This window comes from Platalea leucorodia (genome assembly GCF_965183815.1).
Source record: "Platalea leucorodia genome assembly, chromosome: 7".
In the NCBI taxonomy this organism is placed as follows: domain Eukaryota; kingdom Metazoa; phylum Chordata; class Aves; order Pelecaniformes; family Threskiornithidae; genus Platalea; species Platalea leucorodia.
The window spans coordinates 44,860,308-44,879,467 of record NC_138829.1 but is presented as its reverse complement, the minus strand read 5'-3'; the positions used below and the strand labels follow the sequence as shown (position 1 = coordinate 44,879,467).

General features: G+C 57.9%; 2 protein-coding genes across 2 annotated transcripts; one reads left to right on the top strand and one right to left on the bottom strand.

Annotated features, from left to right (window-relative positions):
* Nucleotides 1–336: 336 nt before the first annotated feature.
* On the top strand, nt 337–15,264 carry CHRM4 (cholinergic receptor muscarinic 4; the record flags this gene model as incomplete). Its single annotated transcript, XM_082318320.1, has 3 exons — nt 337–394; nt 13,177–13,218; nt 13,787–15,264. The coding sequence occupies 3 exons, from the start codon at nt 337–339 to the stop codon at nt 15,262–15,264; spliced, it is 1,578 nt and encodes a 525-aa protein (XP_082174446.1).
* A 2,575-nt stretch (nt 15,265–17,839) lies between these two features.
* Nucleotides 17,840–18,910, bottom strand: MDK (midkine; the record flags this gene model as incomplete). The annotated part of the gene is made up of 4 exons (XM_082318884.1): nt 17,840–17,865; nt 18,302–18,463; nt 18,572–18,733; nt 18,832–18,910. The coding sequence occupies 4 exons, from the start codon at nt 18,908–18,910 to the stop codon at nt 17,840–17,842; spliced, it is 429 nt and encodes a 142-aa protein (XP_082175010.1).
* Nucleotides 18,911–19,160: the final 250 nt, after the last annotated feature.

Here is a 19,160-nt window from a genome sequence, read left to right as displayed (position 1 = left end):
GGGCGAGGAGCCACATCTGGAAGGGGGGGGGACACGACGACAGCGGCACGGGGATTGGACGCGGATCCCTGACGTCGTAGTGCCCCCCCCCGCCCCGGTGCGTCTTTGCGACGGGGAGCGGGGAGCGCACATCTGGGGGCGGCACATCTGGGAGCGGGGGAGGGAGGGGGCGGGGGAAGGGGGGAGGACCGGGCCGAGCCGGCAGCGCCGGGCCCTCCCCTCCTCCCGCCCCTCCCCGCCCCTCCGCCGCGCACGACGGCGCCGGGAGCCGGGAGCCGGCCGGGGCCATGCGTGCCGGAGCCCCCGACGGCGCGGCGGCGTGCGCGGCGCTGCACCATGGCCGCTGAGAACCGCTCGGCGGCGGGCGGCGGCGGCGGGCCCTGGGGGCTGCCCGGTGAGTCGCTGCTCGGGGGCTCCCTGGGCACGGGGCGGCGGGCAGGGCGTCCCCGCGGGCCCCCCCGGAGCGTCCCCGCGGGGGGGGGGGGCGCAGCATGGCTTGAAGGTGCATGGGGAGGGGGGTGCGCACCCCCGGGGCGGGTAGCACCCGGTGACCCCAGGAATGGGTGGTGTCTCTCTGCCGACTTTCCCGCACTCCTGCGTCCCTCCGGGAAGCCCAGGGGTGCCCCGCGGGTCCGGACCCGCGAATTGATTCACCACCCCGGGATCGGGATGTGTGGAGTCGTGCAGGGCTGCAGCCCTGCCGGGGCACCGGGACGAGGTCTGGCAGACTCCTTCCCTGCTCCCGTCCAAACCAACACTGCTCCCCAGGATCTGTGGTCCAAGGCACCTCGGGTCCCTCTGATCGCCTGGGAACAGGCCCTCTCAGCACCCTGCCACGGGCACATGAGCAGCCTGTGCCCCTGGGGGTAGGCACCCCCACAGTGGGGACCCCAGGGCGGGGGTTACTTGCTCCCCTGGTACCTCCTCTTGGAAGGAGAGTTGTTTTCTGAGCAGGAAACTACCTGCATGCTTTCTTTGCTTCCCTCTGTATTCCAACAAGAGCAGCAGGGACAAGATCCCCTATCTTCTGGATACTTTGTCCCCATGCTGGACAAAACCCCTCTGGCCCTTGTGGGCACCTCCCAAGACATGACTAGGCAGAAGTCCCCCCATGTCCCCGCAGAGCCCTTTGCCAGGCTGGACATTGCAAGGGGACAGCTCTTGCCCCCTCTCTCCCTAGGTGTGGATCCCATCTGCCCTTTAGCCCTTGCTGGCCCTGCTGCGCCCTCCCTGCTGGTAATGGCAGAGCTGCCCCGTGCTCTCCGTTGGCCCATTGTGGGCAAAAGTCGGGCAGCCCCACCCTTCTTTTCTCCCAAAATAATTACATTGGCTTCAAATCAGGGAACAGTTCTTGTCATTTTTTTTTAAATGAAAGCAACACTGGCTTCTCTTCTGTCCTGCTTTCAACCCCTCTGACTGTGCTGTGGCTGCATTTTCTAGCTGGTCTTTGCAAAGCCCAAGGCTAGGGAGATACTTCCCAACCTGAGGAACAGCCAACGTTCCTCTGTGCCTTGCTGGCAGCTGGCAAAGCTGGTGGGCACCGCTTGGGTTTTTGGAGGCTCCCTGCTTTTTCACAGGTGCCTTGAGTGACCTCCGAGGGTGGCTCGGCTTCTCTTGCCACTACTTGCAGGATGAGCAGAGGGGCTAGGAGGGCTGGTACCCACCCAGTGGGGTGGCTTGTTGATGCTGGCACTGTCTATCAAAATACTGAGATGCCAGGGTCCTAGAGCCCAGGCTTTCGGTGAAACATCACCAGTGACAACACTCACATTGAAATCACAGGCGACAGCAAGATGCTGTTTGCTGTCACTACCGCTGGGCATCACCTCCTGCTTCCTACCGCCTTGACTTTTGTGATCGGAGCACCTGCCGCTGCTCTCCAGCCTGGACTAGGCCCCCGTGAGGCATCCCAACAAAGAGCAGGGCATCCGAGGGGGTGATTTCACCCGTACAGAGATCCTAAGAAATAACGACCCATCCCCAGTTCACCCCTCAGCCGGGCTGGTGGCCAGCAGGCAGAGCCCCTGAGTGGGGACGGTGGGGATGGGAGCAGGTATCTGGGAGGGGGTGGTGTCCCTGTGCACAGCAGCCCCCGGTTCCTGCGGGGGCCAAGCCAACGCGCCCTTGCTCAGAGCCAGCAGCAAGTTCCCAGCTCTGCCGGACGGAGCGGCAGCGGCCCCGGGAGTGACCCGGTGAGTGGGCAGTGGGAAGCTGGTGGGAGAAGGAGGAGGCGGGCTACCAGTAAAAGCTGTTTGTTTATTCACATGAGGGGCATACCCATCTAGGCGGGTCAGTCTGTTTTCTTTCATAGAAGAGAAATGAACCGAAATGATTAATTAATGCTGTGATCCAATTACTCTTGAGTTTGCAGAAGCGGCAAGGTTTTTCTCTTTAAACTATCCCCCACGAGGATCCTATTGATATCAGGTTTTGTCATGGCTGGTTTTTTTTTTTTTTTTTTAATTAAAAAGACAAACATCTCCCCCTCCCCCCCTCCCCCCCCCAAAAAAAAAGACAAAAACAGGGGATAAAAATAGTGAGGCCAGGACGAGCGGCTGATGCAGAGCAGTCCCTAGCACACCTTTGCTGTGGAGCCCTTCTCTGCCTGCCCTGATAAGCCCCAGCCAGCAGCACCCACAGAGGTGAAGAGGGTTGGTGAGTGCCCAGCTGAGGTGGCAGACGCAGGTCTGCAAAGACGGCAGGGAGAGCAATAGGGAGAGGAGAGGGAAATGGAGGCTGTTTGCAAGGGGCTGCTGCTTTCTGCACAAACGCAGCTCCTCTTTCTGCATGCATGGACACGCAGCAAGAGTTTCATGTGCGCAGGCTGACCCCCCTCTCCTTGGCACGCTAAATCAGGGCTTTGATGGGCATCTTCTGGAGAAGCAGGTGTTGTCCTTGAGCAGTCTCTGCTCAGTCTGACACGGGGCTATGCCCTTGTTGTTCTCCAGTAAGCCAAGGGAGGAGGTTTGCTTTGCATTTCAGCATCCATTCTGGGCTGGCTCTAAAACTGTGTAGTTAAAGGACGTGTATTTCAGGGCGATGCAAGGGTGCGGGACCTGGTGCAGTCAAGAAGTGGAAGCTTGGACCAGATCGTTCCCACCTGCTTCCCCTCCTCTCTTCATCACTCTCCCAGCATCCCCCGCTGACTGCTCCTTAGCCCACCTTAGCACCAGCGCCCACCATGAGTGTGCCAGGGGCTGGTGGGGACACTCAGCACCCGGGCCATGTTGAAGCCTCTTCAAGCTGTCATTTGGAGCCATGCTAAAGCCAAACCTCTTCTGAGGGATTTGGGCAACCAGTTAGAAAACAGCCACCAGTTTCTAGGAAGACTCACATGCGCTTCTGCCCAGGGCCCCAGCAGGCTGGGCGGTGAGGGTCTTAACTCATAGCCAAGCGGAGGAGGGTGCCAGCTCCGTCCTCCATGAGAGCACTGCCCACCATGACATCCCTTTAACCCCCTAGGCACGGGAAAGGCTCACTGCATCCAGACCCTTGAATGTACTGAGGTTGGCCCTTGCGCTATATTCAGATAAATTTATTTGCTGAAGCTTCAAGGGGGAGTTAGGCATTTCCTGGCCCAATGAATCTGGGGCGAGCGCTCCTTGGGCAGGCTTGCCTGCTACGCCAGTATTTTGTTGGTGCAGGAGCACAGGGCAGGGTGTTTTGCCTACAGGTTCCCCCCTTGATGTTTAGCAGTGGACACACAACCAGCCCCCGTCCCATCCCCAGCAGACACCTGGGTGTCCCTACCCTGTGTGCATGTTGGCATCCATCCCACCTTCCCTGCAGATGGATGCACCGGTCCTGCTGGGCCTTGACTCTGGGCCAGGATGCCATCGTCTGACCTGGCTTCAGACCTTGAGTCCCGGCACAGCGAGCATGGGCAAGTGAGGCTCTGCTGGAGACATTCCCCATTTCGACCCGTTGCATGCTGGGCATGGCTGCTCATGCCTTTGCCCTGGGGCTGCTCCCAGGACACTCCAGAGATGCCTTCAGCCTCAAGGCTGCGCTGCATAGAGGAGGAACTCAAACAAAGACTCAGTTTATACATTGTAAGATGTAAGTTTGCAGAGAAAATTAACTTTACCAGCCTGTCCAAGCCTCCAAACGCAGTGGCTGCAGGCACAGAGCCTTGTCTTCCTGACAATCCCTGAAACCATTGCTGGAGGTCCTGTAAATCCGAGCCACGGGAGTGCCACTGACCCTCCTGTCTTGCTGTGACCCTGTCCCCATTGCCCTTGGCGTCCCGTGCCCCACTCAGTGCACGAGGCAGCGGCCGAGGTGCCCAAGTCCCCTTCTCATCACCCTCACCCCAGCGTTAGGCAGGCTGAGATGTGCTGGTGCAGAGGACCCGCACCCACCCAGGGCGCTGTTTCCATGACTCAGAGAGGGCTGGAGAGGGACACGGGGAGCCACAGGGCTGTTTGCTTGTCTTCAAGAGCCTCACAGAGGAGTTTCGTCCTAGGTCAGCTGGCACAGGAAGAGCAGCAGCTGGGAAGTTTGTCCTTTAAAGGCAGGACTCAGTGTAAACCATGGCATTCCCCAGACGCAGCGGGCTCAGCCAGAGCTATCGACGTGGTACCGAGCTATCGAGGCGAGCTGCGCTCCTCTAGCCAAGAATGCCAGGCAGAGAAGCAGCACCTCTGCTGCCACAACTGCTGTTAAATGTAACGTGTTTTATGGCACCTTGCAGCTTGCAGGTCGTCGCAGCAGCATGTCTTGGCACTGCTGAAGCTGGACAGGAGGCAGCAGGGGCTGGCACCAAGTGCCTCAGCTGGAGGCATCTGGAGGACGGGGTGGAAGCATCATCCGCAGGTTTAAGGCTTGCGGCAGAGTTGGTTTGTGTTGGCCGGTTAAGGCGTTAATGTCTTTAGGCTCTTTAAGCAGAATTAGATTGATTCGTCTGTGGGAAACTCAAAGCTCCAGTTGTGCGACACCGAGGTCTGAAAACATCATTCTGCAAACACAATGTCTGCTGGCGTCTGCTCCAGGTCACGGGGCGGCTCTCTAGAGGCACGCATGGCGCCTCGCTTCGGTGACCCCTCGCTCGCAAACCCTCACAATGTTGAAGTCAGCTGGGACCCCCCACGGGCAGCGTGGTGGGCTGGCTCTGCCGCGGAGGGACAGGCGTCCTTGTGGGATCTTTGCATGACTGAGATGAGAAGGAGCGTATCCTGCATCTCACTGTCTCTAGTGCCTTCGGGGGTAGTTTGGATCCCAGCTCCGCCAGCAGTTTCATCATGTGCAGTTCCAATTAAAGCCAAAAAAAAAGCATGCCTCTTTGCAGAGAAGAGTAGAGAGCAATGAAACCCTACTGGCATCGGCCTTTGCCTGACAACAGGCATGAGTCGCCTGGGCTTGGGTCTGCCTTTCTGCAACACTTAGGAGCAGCATATAGCACGGTTGTCTCTAGGCTGTTTGCAGAGCTCAGGTCACCCACTATGGCCCATAAATGATGCCCGAATCATGAAATTTTCTGCTACCATGTGCAGCTGCAGGCAATGAGGTGGTTAAAGCCCCTGTGCTGCGGAGTGCTGCCCGCGGCGTTAGTGTAGGGCCATGACAGGCTGGGGACCACCATCCTGTGGTGAGAGAGGTGACTCCTAGGCGGAGCTGGGCTGCAAGAGTGGAAGAGCTGCAGCCCTCGAAGGTTTCCAGCCGCCCCAGCATGGCTCCTGCTCCACTGGTGGGAGCCTCCAGGGAAGGCAACAGGGGGAAATTTGCAGGCAGTGTCTCTGTGTGAGATCTCTCCCTCTCAGAAGAGTTTCTTAGGGCTCTTCTGCGGGGGAGATGTGTAATCCCACCCTGGCAGCCTGAAGCTATTCCCACCTCCTTCCTCTCCATTCCTCCCCTCCTCTGTTGTTGCCAGGGACAGGAGTTTCCTACCTGCTCTCCTCCCCTGGCCCCCAGTCGTCCTGTGCTGCCTGCCCATGCCGTGGGCTCCCCTGCCCACCGTCTGCTCCCGCTCCTCTCCTTCACTCTGTCCCCTTGCTCAGGCATCACCTCCAATGCTAAACCCCTGGCAGGTCTTGTGGCCAAGTAGGGGTCTAATGTTTTCAGTTTCCTTTTTCATTAGCAGCCCAAAGATTCCCCTCTGCTGCCCATCCCCCAGGACTAGGGCTCTCCTCTGTCACATCCACACCCACCTGGCAGGGCCCTTGCTCTTCCCCAATTTTCTGCCCTTGGCTCAAGGCATCAGCTCTCTTTTCTCTTACTCGTTGCTTAGCTGGCTTATCCGTCCTTTTAAAGCCCCGCAGAGCCTCTCCCTGCTCCATGGGGCTCTTGCCCACTCTTTAAAATTTCACCTTGGTGTTTTCCTTCTGCAGCCCTCGGCTCTGGGATGAGTTGCTTACAGAGAAATATGCCCCCGCCCCCCAGCTCTGCTCTGCCCAGGGCAAACACCGCATCCCTGATGCACAGAGCCCAGTGTCCATCCATGCCCCTGCCTGCCCTGGGCTCCTCCGCCACCACCTGTAGCCACCCAGAGCTCCTGGAGCTTTTTCCCTCTGTGCAGGGCTCAGGAGAAAGGCATCTGACTAAAATCCTTTAGTACCATTGGGAAGGGAAGGATTGCCCAGGGCTGCCAAGTCCTCCCTGGTAGTAGGTGGGGAAGGAGAGAGGGTCTTTCCTGGCTGGTCTGACTGAAGGGCATCTCCTGGCTGGAGCCCTCCACAAGAGCCCAGCACCCAGCAGGCGGTCGCACCTCCCTCCTGGCGAGCCCCTTACCTCCGATGAGAGGCAATCTCATGGAAGCAGCCGCCCCTCCCAGCTTGCACTTGGCTGAGCTGCGTCCCCACCCCACGGCCCGTGGGGACCCAGGGGGGCAAGGAGGGCAGGCACAGGGTGCTGTGGCTCTCTGCATGGGGGTCAGCTCCCCCCTTGCCCAGTGCCGGCCCTGGCTCCTGTGTGGGGCTGGGGTGGGCTGGCACCCTGGGTGGGTGGCTGGCATGAGCAACTGTGTAGGCCAGTGGCAGGGTGAGGGGGCTTCCCTGCAGCGGGCTCCCCCCTTGCTGTCCCCAGGCAAGGCCTGTCCTTGTCCCTGGGGCAGGGAGAGCTGCTCTTCTAAGCAAGCAGATCTGGGGTCTTGCAACTCCCTGCCCTCTTCTCCCTGGTCCGTCCAGCGCTGTCTCTCCTGCAGGTGTCTGATCTCAGCCTCTAACCTCTCCCCAGGGAGAGCCCAGCTAATCCAGGCAGACACTTGTTGCTGTAATCTACCGTCGCCCTCCTTCCCCTCTCTGCCGGCTGAGCCCAAAGCCCTTCCCAGCAGCAGGACCTGTAGCTGCAGCGGGGTTATTTCTGTTGCACTGCTTTGAAACAGCTGGGTCCTATTAAAGCTTCAGCCCAGGGATATAAAAGAACGTGAGCATCTCTCTGAGGCAGAGAGCATTAATGCAGTAGATGGAAGAAGTGTGGCTCTAGCCCAGGCTCAACTGAAAGCTGAGCACCTTCCCTGCTCATTGGCATGGGCTGAGCTCTGCCGCCAGCACAGAGCTGCAGCCCTGGAGGGGCCAAGGCAGAGGGCCCAGGAGGCAAGGGATGGTGGCCCCCCAGCCCCGCTGTGGGATGCCCCCGTGGTGAGCCTTCTCCTCCCGTGACGTTACCCACTGGAGCTGCTGCGGGCACACGAGCTGCTGGGGAGCTGCCAGTGCCCAGGAGCATTGGGCACAGTGGGGTAAGGCTGGAGTTGGCTTGCATGGCGTTTGCTGGGTGCACTCACTATCAGCTTCCACTGATGATAGGTTATTTATTGGGCCTAATAATTGGGTGACAGATGGTTAATTAATTGTGAGGGTGGCCAGCGTCCTGGAAGGTTATTTATAGGAATGACTTTTAACCACTTAAACCCACTTTCTTGCCAATTTTCTTCTTGCCTGGTAGCGATGGGGGTAGATGGTGTGTGGCCCCTTACAAGCTGCGTATGACACAGGGCACTTTAGGGATACAGGTGAGCTGGGGGGGCCAGCTCGGGCAGGGGGGGTGCAGCCGTGCCAGCTGTAGGATGCTGATGAGTGTGCTGGGCTGAATGCTACTTAGGCGGGTGGCTCATAAGCCAGGGCTCTGACCCGCAAGCACCTCTCGCGACTGGGTGCATACCACCTTGGATGGGGTGCGTCAGTTTTGCTTTGAAACCCAGCGTCACCTCCCTAGTTATGAGCAGCAGCGAAGGCCGGGAGGCTCCTGGCTTGCTCGGGGCGGGTGGTCAGGTTAGGTGACTGCAATGCTCCCTTCTGGCCCCAGACACAGGGAATTTTCACAACCTGATGCATGAACACGTGCTGAGTGCAGGGGGGTTCTCCAGCCCCCTTGCCTCCCCCCGAAAGCTGGCAGCTCCTGTGCCGCTGAGCTCACTGCTTCTCCGGTGGCTCCAGGAAAAGCTGTCAGAGACTCCCAGCTTGTGGGGATGGAGGAATTTGCTTTGCTTCATCAGAACCAGTTGAATAGCAGAGGAAGAAAGAGGATTAAATTATTTACTGGAAAAATAAAATGCCCAGATCTACCCCATCCATTACTGCCAGGAGCAATTCCTCTGGCACAATGGCTCAGATCTCCTCCGGAGCAGGATGAGGACTCAAGGGGCCCATCGACCCTCGACATGCCGGAGGGGTGCCAGCACAGCCGCCAACTGGAGCCGGGAGGGCAGAGGGAGCCCTGCCATCTTAATGCAGCAAATCCCGCTGGCCCCTCATCTCCTTTCTGTTTTCCTGGTTGGTTTATTGCCTTCATCGCTGTGGAGGCAGAGGCACAGGAGCAGCCAGACACCAGCCTGGCAGAGCCCTCCCAGATGGGACAAACCCAGGCTAATCCCCCCGCCAGGCACAGGGCCCCCCTTTATCCTTTCCCCACATATTGTATTTAAGGTGCCTGTTCCCAGTATCTAGGAGCTCCATTTTCACACTCTTGGAGGGGTGTGAATCTGTCAACCAGAACAATCCCTCACTAGCTGTAAACTGGTGCCATGACTCAGGAACTAATTAACGGCTATTAGATAACATAATTAGCACCACAAACTGTCACCCCTCAGCAGAGTGTCGCCCCATCCCTTTGTGTCACAGACGTGCACAAGCCATAAATACAAGTATCCCTTTAGCATCTTTTATCCCTCCCCTCTTTTTTCTCCCTCCCTCTTCTCCCAAGGCTGGTTGTGGCTGCGCTAACTGCCCAGCCCCGCATCACGTCAGCGGTTTGACATGAGAGAACTAATCCCATTAAGATTTTCACCCTCTCGGTGCTTTTAGGAAGGCCAGGACAAGCAGGGGGCCGCTAGCGGGGCTAGGAGGGCTGGCCCCGCTCTTTCCAATGGCAACACCAGAGCTGATGTGCCCTGGCCCCAGCCCTCTGCACCCAGCTGGAGCAGGGGGTGACATGTGCCTTCCCCCGGGGTTGTCCCTGCGGTGGAGGGGGCCAGCTTCCCTCCCTCCTGGAGTCAGGCAGCACCCGGAGCCCAGCACGGTGCTGGCAGCCACGACCACCCCATCCCAGCTCGGGCGGGAGCCCTGGGCTTGGTGTCTCTTCAGCTTTGCTGTTCCTCCAAAGGTCTGATTGCACCCATGCAGAGCAAAAGCTTGTCCCCTCTGGGAGCAGCTCACACTCAGAAGCCTCTGGGAAAGTAATGGTTTCTCTAATTCCTCTCCTTCCCCTGCGAACGCCTTCTTCCCCTGACTGGCATGTGAGCATGGGACTTGGTTTCTGGTGGCAATGCTTGCTGAGTGCGCTGGGTGCACCTGGGGCTTTCTTCTCTCCCACCTGGTAATGGGCTGCAAGGCACTTTGCAGGGGCCGACAGGCTGGGAAGGCTTGCCGGAGTGGCACACGAAGTGTGCGGCAAGGAAATAACAGGAGCTTTCTGCTGTGCCCTCGGATGTCACCCTGTGACCAAGGAGGCGTGGGCAGGACTGGCTTTGCTCTCTTGCTCTGGGGCTCTCTCCTCACCCGACAGTGGTGGGACCCATGATCTCAGGCAGCGATGGGGACCCTGCTGTGCCAAGCGCTGCCCAAAATAGATGGACCCCACCCAAATTACAACCTTCTCTGCTTCAGTCTGTGTCTGCCTGTGCCTCGTGTCTTCATCCATAACATGCAAGATGTTGGGTGGGAAGGGAAAGGCGTTTCCCTGCTTTGAGGACATGCTTGCTGAGTGCTGCAGGGGCCACAGAAACCCTTAGACCAAAAGATGCTATCAGTGTGGAGCTGGAGGCTCCTAATGGCTTTGGTGGAGAGGAGAAAACCAACCATAAATCACTGCCAGAAGTCCTCGGGAGGGAGGAGGTTGGTGATGGATTTTGCTGTAGCTGGCTGGCAAGAGCAGGTCTGGGAGAGCACCTGCTGAGCGCCGCAGACAAGGGACGACGTGTGCAGGGAGAAAAGCCAACTGCAGGTAGGGCCCTCAGCCCCAGGAGCCCTTCTGAAGTGGTCTCTGGGCTTTGCTAAGCCTACGTCTCTTCCCTGGCTGCGGTGCCGGCCTGGAGGCGGGGGGCAGAGGGGGATGGAGACAGGAGGCTGATGAGGGGCGTGAGGGGAGAGAGAGGAGAAATGCGCTCTTGGAGGTGCGGGAGGACAGAGATGGGCACATCCTGGGGTGCAGGCAGAGCTGGGGCTGCCTGAGGGCTGTGTCCCCACTCAGGCCCTCCCCGCACAGCCTGGGTGCCCTCCATCCCCATGGGCAATGGGGGAAACCAGCCTCAACAGGCTGGAGCTGCTGCTAAAGGGATGCCTCCCGGGACAGAACAAGGCAAATTTATCCCAAGGTGGGGTGGCAAAGCAGCCCAAAGGCAAATGGCAGGATCTACCCCCAGTGCCTGTGCAGGCATGATGCATGGCTTGGTCAGCCGCTCCGAGACCTGGCGAATTCATAGCATCCTTGGCCTGCTCCCAGCTCCAGACTGAGCTGCCTGCCCTGCTCAGGGAGGCAAAGGCAGCACCGGGCTGTCCCAGCAAGCTCAGAGAGGGTGTCTGAGGCAGAAGAGAGAGGTAGTGGGATGGAGAGAGCAGAAGATGGGGAAAGAAAAGATGCCTGACAGGCTGGGGCATGGCAGAAAATAGTCAGGGTGTTTAAGGCAAGGATGAGTGGCGTACACACCTTCTGGCTTGTACATGTTGTTGTATGTCTATGTTGTACATATCTTCACACTCTTAACCACTTTCAGTCTCCCTCCTACCCTCCAAGGGGGGAATTGCTTTATTTTTGCCCTTCAGTGAAGGCTCATTTTCAAAACACCCGTTTTAGTCCTTTGCCCTGAGGCTGCAGTTGCCTCTGCCTCAGCACACCAGTTTCCAGCATGACCTCTGGGTGGCATCCAAAGACACGCGAGTGGGGCCGCGCCAGCCTTTTCCTCCTCCATTTCTTGTGACCTCTACGAACGGTTTTATGGAGTGGGACCAGCTGGACTTTTCTTACTTCGGGCAACTGAGAACACAAGCCTCTGTCAAGGCTGATAATTAATTAAACGCACTTAGAAGAGGATGCCAGTTCACAAACTAAAGTGAAAAACTGAAACCCTCATTTAGCGGAGATGAAGGAAAGGTTTCTTTTCAAGATTTTCAAATTCTTCCTGGAAGAGCTGGGGTAGATGTCTGGTTGATTGCTAGCTTGCCTGATCGGTTTGATTAGCTGTTACAAGAATGACAGGTAGATCTCCCCATCTCATCAAAGCGAAGAATTTAAAACTCATTTCAATTGTACTGAAACCAACCCCCAAACTGCCACGATTATATATCGCTAAGTCATTTTATACACTTATCACCTCTTCTCGCGTCCCTGGCTGGGTGCCCAGGAAGGATGGCAGCAGAAACCACTTTTCTTCTCCTTTGATGCATCCCTTGCACTTGGAGCTCCGTGCAAAGCTGGGCTTCCTCGACCCGTCAGTATTTAGCATTTAGTATCTACTGAAGGGTGTTGCTTTCTTTTCAAAGTGCTTTGTCTTCATGGACCACGTGTAACAGGCTCAGAGAATAACAGCAGAGAGGTATTTCTCTGGCCCTCACCCACTTCTTTCCCCCGCGCATGTAAGACAACCCCAGCCGCTGTCGCAGCTGTAGCCTTGCTAATGCAGAAGCTGCCTTAATGGCTACCTTGGTACCCCAGCTTTAGCATCTCAGCAGCCATGCTTCGATTTTCTCACACCTGCATCTCTTTAAAAAGAGATATATATTAAAGAGATATATATTAAAGAGATATATATTAAAACCTTGGCTGTTTGCTGATGGTAGAAATCTCCTACCCTCACCACAAACGAAAGGCAAGGGCATTTCTTTTAAAAGACTTTAAACATATGAACCGATACCAAAGCCTGCCAAACCCTGTTTTGGAGAGGAGCATTTAGCAAAATCACCTTCAGGAGTCCCAGGCGTTTGGAACCAGCGCTGTTACCCAAGGCAGCTTGCAGAGACACGCTGTGCCAAGCGCTGCTGTTGCATGTGCCGGCGTGGACGCCTGCTTGATGTGCCGGTCCTCGCAGCAGCACCCATGGGGCTGGGTGGGCAGCCCGGCAGGACCCCCGTGCTGGGTGGAGCTGCTGGAGCTGGCGGGGTTGGGATGCCCCCAGCACCCAGGGTGATGGCCCAGCAGGTTTTGGGAGCCTGGGTGGTGCAGGAGAGGCAGGTTGGATGAGAAGTTCCTCTGTCCAGCCCACCTCCCCAGCACCTTTGCTTCTCCTTCCCCTTCCAGGAAACTCCCCTTCATTCCAGCACATCAATTTTGGTCCATTGATTTTTTTTTTAAGGTCCATTCTCCTCTTACCTTGGGATGTTAGCCACAGGCATCTCTGTTTGGATGAAGCCAGTCTTTCTGTCCATAATTCTTGCTGCCTTTCATAAATAATTCCATGTAGCAGGCTGAGCTGGCTGGGTTCACCCCGCACGTCTCCACGGCCGATGTGGCTGCAGCGGCAGTGTGATGTGGGGCTGGGGGAAGGGGCCAGCATTTCCCAGCATTGCTGTCTGATGGCACTCGTGCGACTCCTTCCCTCTCCCATGGCTGGCAGGGCTGGGCTGTTAACCAGGCCAAGCCAAATTGTCTGGTTTCAGCCTTGTTTTCAGCATCTGTCTCCGAGCAGTGTCACCCCTTTGTCAAGGCCACCTCTGTTGGAAAGGTTGGTGTCCCCCACTAAGACATTGTGGGACTTGCACAAATTCCTTGGGGCTGAAGCTGTAGTGTAACTTGCTGTTTTCCCTGTCACAGATTATATCTTCCAGAAGGAGCTGTTTGCTGCCAGAGACACAGGTGAGCTGAGCGGATCATGGCACGGGCTTTGTGGGGTAGCCTCCTCTTGGGGAGGTGCTTTGGAGAGGCCAGCAGGACATGCCTGGGGCATACCATAAACCTGCTCTCATCCCTGGGGCAGGGCACCGGCTCCGTGCAGTGCTGTCCTTGCAGTGAGCGCTGTGCATCACCACTTGGCTCCACAGCCCCCTTCCTTCTGCAGCCCCTCAGCCTTTCTGTGTGCCTCCCCGGGGCACGCCGGGGCTGTGCTCCTGCTGGGAGGTGGTTCCTGGCCCTGCAGAGAAGGGACCATCACACCCTGGCAAAAGGGCTGTCCCCCAGCTCTGTCCCTGCTCCTCTCCCTGCAGCCTCGTGTGTCTCCTCCATTGCTAAATGGGGACACAAGAAGTGCCTTCAAAGAGCTCCTGGGGGAAGGCTGCAATGGCAGAGAGAAACCCAGTAATGGTGGGAGATTTTCAAGCACTAGCCAAGAGCAGTGCTGGCCTGGGAAACCAAGGAGGCAGCAAACACTGCCAGCACAGGCCGGCAGGTATCATATTCTCCCTTTCTGTCCCTGCTCCCCTTGCAGATCCCATGCACAACCTCTCTGCTCAGCCCTGGCAGGCAAAGATGGCCAACCTGACCTATGACAACTTCACCCTGGGCAACCGCTCCGAGGTGGCCATCCAGCCTCCCACCAACTACAAGACAGTGGAGCTGGTTTTCATCGCCACGGTCACCGGCTCACTCAGCCTCGTCACTGTGGTGGGGAACATCCTGGTGATGCTGTCCATCAAGGTGAACCGCCAGCTCCAGACTGTCAACAACTACTTCCTCTTCAGCCTAGCCTGCGCGGACCTCATCATCGGGGTCTTCTCCATGAACCTCTACACAGTCTACATCATCAAAGGCTACTGGCCGCTGGGGGCCGTGGTGTGCGACCTGTGGCTGGCCCTGGACTATGTGGTGAGCAATGCCTCTGTCATGAACTTGCTCATCATCAGCTTTGACCGGTACTTCTGTGTCACCAAGCCCCTGACGTACCCAGCCAGGAGGACCACCAAGATGGCAGGGCTAATGATCGCGGCTGCGTGGATATTGTCCTTCATTCTCTGGGCCCCTGCCATCTTGTTCTGGCAGTTCATTGTGGGCAAGAGGACAGTCCCTGAGAGGGAATGCTACATCCAGTTCCTCTCCAACCCGGCGGTGACCTTCGGCACGGCCATCGCTGCTTTCTACCTGCCTGTGGTCATCATGACGGTGCTGTACATCCACATCTCCCTGGCCAGCAGGAGCAGAGTGAGGAGGCACAAGCCTGAAAGCAGGAAGGAGAGGAAAGGCAAGTCCATCAGCTTCTTCAAGGGCCCCGTGATCAAACAGAACAACAACAACTCCCCCAAGAGGGCTGTGGAGGTGAAGGAGGAGGTGAGGAATGGGAAAGTGGATGACCAGCCCTCAGCACAGACAGAGGCCACTGGCCATCAGGAGGAGAAGGAGACTTCCAACGAGTCCAGCACGGTCAGCATGACCCAGACCACAAAAGACAAGCCCACAGCAGAAATCTTGCCAGTGGCGCAGGGACAGAGCCCATCCCACCCCCGGGTCAACCCGTCTTCCAAGTGGTCCAAGATTAAAATCGTCACCAAGCAGACTGGGACTGAATGTGTCACCGCCATTGAGATCGTCCCAGCTAAGGCAGGAGCCTCTGACCACAACTCCCTGTCCAACAGCCGCCCTGCCAATGTTGCCAGGAAGTTTGCCAGCATCGCCAGGAGCCAAGTACGGAAGAAGCGCCAGATGGCAGCCCGGGAGAAGAAAGTCACTCGGACCATATTTGCTATCCTGCTAGCCTTCATACTCACATGGACTCCATACAACGTGATGGTCCTCATTAACACCTTCTGTGAGACCTGCGTACCCGAAACAGTGTGGTCCATTGGCTACTGGCTCTGCTACGTCAACAGCACCATCAACCCAGCCTGCTACGCCCTCTGCAATGCCACTTTCAAGAAAACCTTCAAGCACCTTCTCATGTGCCAGTACAGGAACATTGGCACAGCCAGATAAACTGGCACTCAGGGACCACTTCAGCAACGTTATGGAAGCCCTTCCCTTTGCCTCCTTTGCCGGGGGGGTCCTCTGCTCCCCACTCACAACAGTGCAGACTGTGCAGTGATTGCAGATGATGCCCTTCATCCAATGCTGACAAAGGTCCAAGGCACCTCTGAGCTGCAGCTCCTTCCAGTCACCCTGGGCCTGGAGACTAGCTTGGGGAGCCAACGGGAAAGCCGAAGGCGAGAGGAGGAGGTGTGGTCACCAGGAGCCCTCCTCAGCTCTTGAGAGTGTTTGTCCCAAGACTGAATGCCTCTTCTCCCCCTGGCTGACTGTCTCCAGGGCATCAGAGCTTGTCTGCATGCAGACAGCCTAATGCTGGATGCTTTCAATAGGCTTTTAAACCATTTATTACCCAAGAAATGAAAAGAAACCGGAGCCAAACGTTTGCCAGCCATTTGGGACCAGGATGGCTCGGGCGTGCTCACGGGACATCCTGCTGGCCCAGCCAGGCCCCCTCCCAAGGCAGTCAAGATTATGCCCTAACAAACAGATGTGGCGAGCTCCTTCCTTTCCCTTGAGAGATGCCATCGTACATCCTCACCCAGGGACCTGGGGGGGAATTTTTCCCTGGTTTTCGGCTCCGCTCTCCCCTTCGTGCCCTTTCTGCCCTCAGCCAGCAATTGGCCGGACAGACAAACCAAGCATCTCACTCCTGGGTGAGGAGCGTGAAACCCAGTCGCCTCCTACAACGATGGAAACTAAAACTGCAAAGAAAAGCAGTGGTATGGTGCAGGACTTCTCTTCATGGCCCTGGGGGAACGTGGCCCCTGAGAAACGGGCAGCAGCGACAGTGAAAATAACTGTCCTTGGGAGGGACGGGGGGAGCTGGGGGGTCTCAAAGGGGGTTGGGAAGAGGGTCTGCAATGTGGCAGAGGTGCCCTGTGTCGCATCTGGGCCATGAGCAGGTCCCCACTCTCCCCATGGTGGGTGTGGGAGGCCTGATGCACGGCTCTGGGGGGCAGGAGAGGACGATGGTGCCCCCCAGCCCCACTCCTGCCTCAGGTGCAGGGCCTGAGGGAGGCCGAAGGAGCCAGCTGCTGAGCTTTGTAAATGGATGTAACCCTGTCGTCGGTGTTGTGGCGGAGCCCTCAGCATGCAGGCTTCAGCCAGCATCTCCAGCCCCCTCCCAGCCCACCTGTGTGCACAGCCCAGACCACTCCGGGGCTGCTCAGCTTCTCCCAAGGCCAGGTCTCTGCAAGCCTTGGTGGGCATGGCCAGGCACAGCCCAGAGACAGGATGGGGCCACACTGGCACTGGTAAACTCTGCGTCCATATGTCCTTCCCATCCCCACGCTGGGGCAATACTGTGCAACCTGGAGAAAGGCTGCCCCAGCCCAGCTGGGGACCACCCACCCCGCCACTGCCTTTAGGATAATTCACATAGCAGTGCCCAAAATGCCTGGTGGGCGTTTGGGTTTTTTTAATCTGCTACAACCATGGCCCAACCCACCCTGAGACAAATAAAGACCTCAGACCAGAAACCGACAGCCATGGCGTGAGGCATGAATGAGTCGTCACCCGGTCACTCCTCCCCAGCTTCCCAGTGTCACCCACCAGTGCCATCTCCTGCAGTGTGCGGGTGGCAGCCCCATCCTTCCTTTCCAGAGCGAGGGGGGTAGCTTGAAGCACTGACAAGAGGCCATGAGGTCTGACCCACGCCCCTTCTCCAGGACCGTGTGCGGTGGCACCCAGGCCACTGCCTCCAGTCACACGGCGAGTTCACTGCTGGTCCCGGTGCAGTCGGCAAAGCTGGGGTGTGCTGGGGTTTCCAGCATAGCAGCACCTTGTGGGGACAACAGGTGGGTTCTGATATTTTTTTTTAAAAGATTTTTATTGGAAAAGAAAACAAACCCCATTTTCCAAAAGAAGTGAGAGCTCCCACCCAGCACTGGTGTTGGTGCATTGAAGGCAGAGGGGCTGCAGCTCCGGCATGGACACACACGGTTAGAAGTGATGGAGGAGAGGGGCTGCGGTGGTTCTTGGGGGAGGTGGCTTTGTTTTCCCTGGCTGCGGCAGGGAAGTTGTGCCCCAGCCGAAGGGATGCTGGAAGAAGCCCCTCAAGCTGAGAGCAGTCCTCATATGAGTAAGGTGCATGAGTGATGGGGTTACTCGGGCATTCAACACCCAGCCCTTCCCTCTGGCACCGGTACCTGGCGGAGGAGCGAGGAGGCTCGCAGGCTTGCCAACGGATGTGCTAACGGCAACTCACTTGTGCCGGAGGGTGGAAAAAAAGTGTGTTTCCATCCCGGCTCTCCAGGCGCATCCCAGTGAACCCCAACACCAGCTGAGAGGAGGCAAGCGGGATGCACCGGCAGTGGGGCAGCAGGGAGGGGGGCAACCCCTCCTGTGGGGCAGGTGGGGCTCTCTACAACACTAGCAATTAAAACAAGGCATCTCAGTGAAAGAGGAGGTCATGGAAAGGAGGAAGGAGAGGAGGAGGAAGACTGGAGCATGGGCCAGCTGCAGCTGGGCATCCAGCCCCATGGGCACCGTGTCAAGGGGCTGACGAGGATGCTGGCTTCCCGCTCTAGTCCTTCCCCTTGCTCTTCTTTGCTGCATCCGAGAAGCACAGGAGACAAGAGTTAGTGCGTCCGCTGGCAGCTCACTGATCCCCCAGGCGCTGCCATGGCAGAAATGTAGGCAGCACGGCTGGCTCAGCACAGTGCAGGGGCCACATCCCTGCAGGCAGCCTCCCCCCACCATGCAAAGCCACGTTTTGCACCAGCTCCACTGAGGAGAGTGGGAAATCCCCATCCCACCAAAGCTCGTGGTGACCTGGGCGGGACCAGGGGTTTTCCTAGCAGCACCTGCATCCCAGCCAGCAGCTGGACTTCGGGGATGTCATGTGCTGTTGCAGAGGGAAGGGCATCCTACGTGATCCCCCGGACTGCCAGCAAAGCCCAACCCCAATGGGTCAAACTACTCCTGGAGAGCCCCTGCCTGGGGTCCCAGCAGGACCCTTCTGGGGACAGGAGCGGTGGGGACTGACCTTTGGACTTTGACTTGATCTTGGAAGAGCAGGGCTTGGTCACATAGACGATCTCCTCGCACTGGGCATTGTACAGGGCTTTCTTCAGGATGCCGGAGCGTGTCTTCACACCCGTCTGAGCACTACATGCCCCCCAGCTCTCAAATTTGTACTTGCAGTCAGCTGGAAGAGAGGGGAGCGGCATCAGAGCCGGCCAGGACCCGGCGTGGGCACCAGCCCTGGCCACCCAGCCCAGGGTAGTCCCCAGCCACCCCGCCACCATGTACTCACCTCCAAACTTCTTCTTCCAGTTGCAGGGGATCTTGCACTTGAGCTTCTTACTCTCATCTTTGCAAGTCCCCTCACGGTAGCCCAGGCCACAGTCCTTGCTGTTGGGGACACAAGGTCCCCAGCGCCAGTCCTCGCACTCAGAGCCATCCTTCTTCGCCTTCTCTGCAAGGGAAGGGGGAGCAGGTGCTCACTGTGGGGGCACAGGAGCACACCCCGGGCTGCTGCCGGCCCCCAGCCCCCTGTCCCGGGCTGCCCCTCACCTTTCTTATTCTTGCCAGCCTCGGCGGTGGCGGCCAGCAGGATCAGCGCCAGGAGGAGGAGGAGGCCCCGGACCTGCATCCTGCCTGGGGAGGAGGGAGAGGGTGAGGCAAGCGAGGGGACAGGGCGCGATGCGGCAGCGAGGACAGGGCACGGTGGGCTGCAAGCAGCCTGCCTGGGAGCGAGATGGCAGCTGCCTCCATTGCACACATGCACGTGCCTGTGTGCGCGTGTGTGTGTGTGTGTGCGCACATGTGTACACCCCCCATACCCTGCTCGTTGCCACCCATTAGACCGTGTGTATTAATTGCAACAGGAAGGTTAATTGTGC